The sequence below is a fragment of the Egretta garzetta genome, unplaced genomic scaffold, assembly GCF_000687185.1.
Source record: "Egretta garzetta isolate BGI_Z169 unplaced genomic scaffold, ASM68718v1 scaffold296, whole genome shotgun sequence".
Taxonomy (NCBI): Eukaryota; Metazoa; Chordata; class Aves; order Pelecaniformes; family Ardeidae; genus Egretta; species Egretta garzetta.
The window spans coordinates 116,225-119,927 of record NW_009259988.1 but is presented as its reverse complement, the minus strand read 5'-3'; the positions used below and the strand labels follow the sequence as shown (position 1 = coordinate 119,927).

Sequence of the window (3,703 nt, the reverse complement as noted above, 5' to 3'; positions counted from 1 at the left end):
CGCCGTGGAGGTGCTGCACCCGGCCATGTACACCTGCACGGCTGTGCTGCTGCTCTGCCTCTTCACCACCATCATCACCTACATCGTCAACCACGGGTGAGTGAGCATCTTGGCACCGGCCTTGGCCAGGGGACTTGGAGGGGGGCTGTGCTTGGGTGGGTGTCTCTGTGGGCAGCTGGAGGGGCACCCCAGGCACTGCCGGCAGCGGGGAGGGAGGTGTGACGGGGTGGCCCTCCTGGGGATGGCCCTTCAGGAGGTGACCATCCAGAGGATGGCCCTTCAGAAGGTGACCATCCAGGAGATGGCCCTTCAGGAGATGGGCTTTCAGGAGATGGCCCTCCAGGAAAGTGCTGCCAGGCAAGTGGTGCTGCCACCAGAGCCCATCTTGGGGCAATGGCTGGATGTGTCCTGCCTTTATGGTGATGGGGACTGGGGCTGGTGGGCTGTACCTTGTCCTGCAATGTGAGGCACGGAGGAGATGAGTGGGACTTTGAGGGTGGGTGTGAAGACCCCGCCAAGACCTCATTGAGTCAGAAATGGTGAGCAGTGGGGACTCGGGGATGTGGTCCCTCCATTCCTGAGGCCAACAAGCCCCCCAGGCGAGGGGGCAGTAGGGCAGTGGTGTGGTGGCTGGACAGGAGCGCAAGGGCCCTCCCTCCCCAAAAGCAGCGCCCCGTGAGCGACCGGGGTGGAGTGAACAGGGCACTTGGCAAGGGGCAGGAACGGGGCCAGCCACGCTGCCAGAGCCTCATCCCAGGCTGGCGCTGGGCTCCTCTGGGGCCAAGGGCTCTGCACCGCTCCGCCATCACCCTGCAGGGCAGGGTCCTGCCCAGAGTCCCAGGGCCAGCAGGAGCCCCTCGCTGCCCCACAGTTCACACCGAGCCCCCCGCCCCGACCCCACCAGGATGCGGAGGGCTCGGGGCAGCAGTCGCTGCACGAGCCAGCGGGCAAGCACCTCAGCGGGCCCCCTACCCACCAGCTGCCTCTAAAGCAAAAAGAACATAGAAATGGCTATCACTAACGCTTAACGAGTACTTAATGAGGTGCATGAAAGGCCAAAGTGAGAACCTTCTGCTGGAAGTGGAACAGACACTGCCAAAGCCAAGCAAGGCTCTTGGTCCCCATCGATCACCCGGCTGGAAGGACCCAACACAACCGATTAGATCTAACGCTTAACAAGTGCTTAATGAGATAGGTATAAGGCCAAGCCATTCCATTACTGTCAGTGAAACAAATGCTGACAAAGTCAAGCAGCGTCGTTAGCCCACATCTATTATCTATTCCTCAGAACTATAACCCGGTCATAACTATTGTATTTAACACTTACCAAGCACTTAATGAGATGCACAGAGGGCCAAACCGCTCCCCGTTTCCCTGAAACAAACACAAAAAGTCAGGCAATGCTATCAGTCCCCATCGCGCTTTTGTCTGTGTGGGAGAACCCAACAGTAATTATATCCATATACTTATATACACTACAGTAATTATATATATATATATACACACACTTAACGAGGCAGATATACAGCCAAGCCATTCAATTTATGGTAAGTGAAACTGGTATTAACAGCTAAATCCCTGAACGCTATCGGTCCCCGTCTGACTGCTACTCGGATGGAAGAACCTGATAATCATTATTACATCCACCACTGCGCGAGTACTTATTTAGATAAATACAAGGCCGAGCCATTCCTGTGGCTGTAAGCGAAGCAAACACCAGGGAAGCCAGGCAGCGCTGCCCGCCCACATCTCGTGGTGGGACTGTGCCCGGCCGTGGCCCAGCCAAAGCCAGGAGCAGCTCAGAGCCAGGAGCACAACAAGAGCGTCCCCCACCTCCAGCCTGGCTCCTGCCAGCCCCTTCTCTGCGTCCCCGCACTGGTGGCTCCCTGCGACAGCCCTGTGGTGGACACGTTGCCAGCAGCTCTGAGCCCTTCGCCCATGTGCATGCGTGTATGTGCACGGCTCCTCCTCCGCCTGGCTGCGGGGCGCATCCCCCCCCACTGGAGCCGTGGAGGCAGGATTAGTGCCGGCAGGAGCTGGGCTGCAGGGAAGGGCTCTTGCAAGCTGCGAATAACTGCACCTCTTTTCCAGCACCATCCTCATCCCACGGAAGGGCTGGCACATGCTGCTTAACCTCTGCTTCCACATTGCCATGACGGCCGCTGTCTTCGCAGGAGGCATCACCCTCACCGGCTACCTGATCGTCTGCCAAGCGGTAGGGACCGGGAGAGGGGACGGCCAGCAGGGCTGCGCTTTGCAGAGCCCAGCACAGCGAGGTTTCGCCCTGCCGAGTCCCGCAGGATGGTGACCGGCGGGGACGCAGCCAGGTCTGCAGCAACCCCCCTGCCCCTTCCCGACCATCTCCTCTCTCCTGCAGGTCGGCATCATCCTGCACTACTCCTCCCTCTCCACCCTGCTCTGGATGGCGGTGAAAGCCAGAGTGCTCTACAAGGAGGTGACCTGGAGGGCGCCACGGCAGCCAGACGGGGACACGTCCCAGCCAGCCCCCAGACCCATGCTACGGTACGGACACCCCTGCCCCTCACCCTGGCCCCACGGGGGAGCAGAGAGTGGCGAGAGCTTCCCCTGCCCCACGTCCAGAGGCCGGGGCAGGGCTTGCTCTGCCGTACAAGCCCATCCCGCCCGCAGCCGTGCCGTGCTCTCCCAAGGGCTTGCTCCGGGTGTGCGGTGACACCGTCGTCCCCCCCGTGCAGGTTCTACCTGATTGCCGGTGGGATCCCCCTCATCATCTGCGGGATCACGGCAGCCGTCAACATCCACAACTACCACGACAACAACCCCTAGTAAGTGTCCGTGCTCGACCGTGCCTTCCTCCCCAGGTGGGTGGTCTCCCTCTGCCTGGGCAGGGGAACTGGCAGCACTGGGAATCCAGGCAAGCTTGGGAATGGCCAGTGAGATTTTTTTTCTGAAAGCTTTCCATATATTGGGGAAAAAGCAGCCTGGCAGCCAGCATGGCTCTGCCGAGCTCATGCCATCAGGGCAAGGGTGCTGAGCATCACAGCACCACGACACGTGGCTGCCGGCTGTGCAGGCACCCGGGTCTGCTCATCAGAGCCCCTTTCCTCCCATACAGCTGCTGGCTGGTCTGGCGGCCCAGCCTGGGGGCTTTCTATGTCCCTGTGGCTTTCATCTTGCTCATCACCTGGATTTACTTCCTCTGCACCGGGCTCAGCCTCCAGTGCCGACCATCACGCCAGAAAGACATCCCCGAGCCACTGGAGCCACCACCACGGCTGGGGGGTGCCAGTGACCTCTTGACGGACTCCGGCTCCATCTCGGTCACCCTGAACTCGGGGCCACCCTGCCCCGAGGCGGACGGCGTCTACTCTCTGCAGGTGCAGTTCTGGGCGCTGGTGACCACCCACGCCTTGTACGTCGCCCTGTGGACATTCGGTGCCATGGCTGTGTCCCAGCGCTGGTACCTGAACATCATCTTCAGCTGCCTCTATGGAATCACTGCCGTGGCGCTGGGGCTCTTCATCTTCATCCACCATTGCATCCGGCGCCGGGATGTCCTCAACTCCTGGTTCTCCTGCTGCCCCTCCTACAGGAACGCTCTGCCCATGCAGGCGTACGTCCACCCTGGGCTGGCGCCGGAGGATGGCTCGCAGGTCTTCATCGGCTGTGACCCAGAGGCGGCTCGCTCCGGTGCCTCCTCCTCTTCCTCACCCAGCAGTGCCAG

General features: G+C 60.8%; 1 protein-coding gene across 1 annotated transcript in view; it reads left to right on the top strand.

Moving 5' to 3' along the window:
* ADGRA2 (adhesion G protein-coupled receptor A2) overlaps positions 1-3,703 on the top strand; it is a 29,026-nt gene that overhangs the window by 13,865 nt on the left and 11,458 nt on the right. The window contains 5 exon segments of the mRNA XM_035896038.1: positions 3-96; positions 2,092-2,215; positions 2,378-2,523; positions 2,715-2,804; positions 3,095-3,698. Of these exon segments, the coding sequence (XP_035751931.1) occupies positions 3-96; positions 2,092-2,215; positions 2,378-2,523; positions 2,715-2,804; positions 3,095-3,698 (1,058 nt within the window).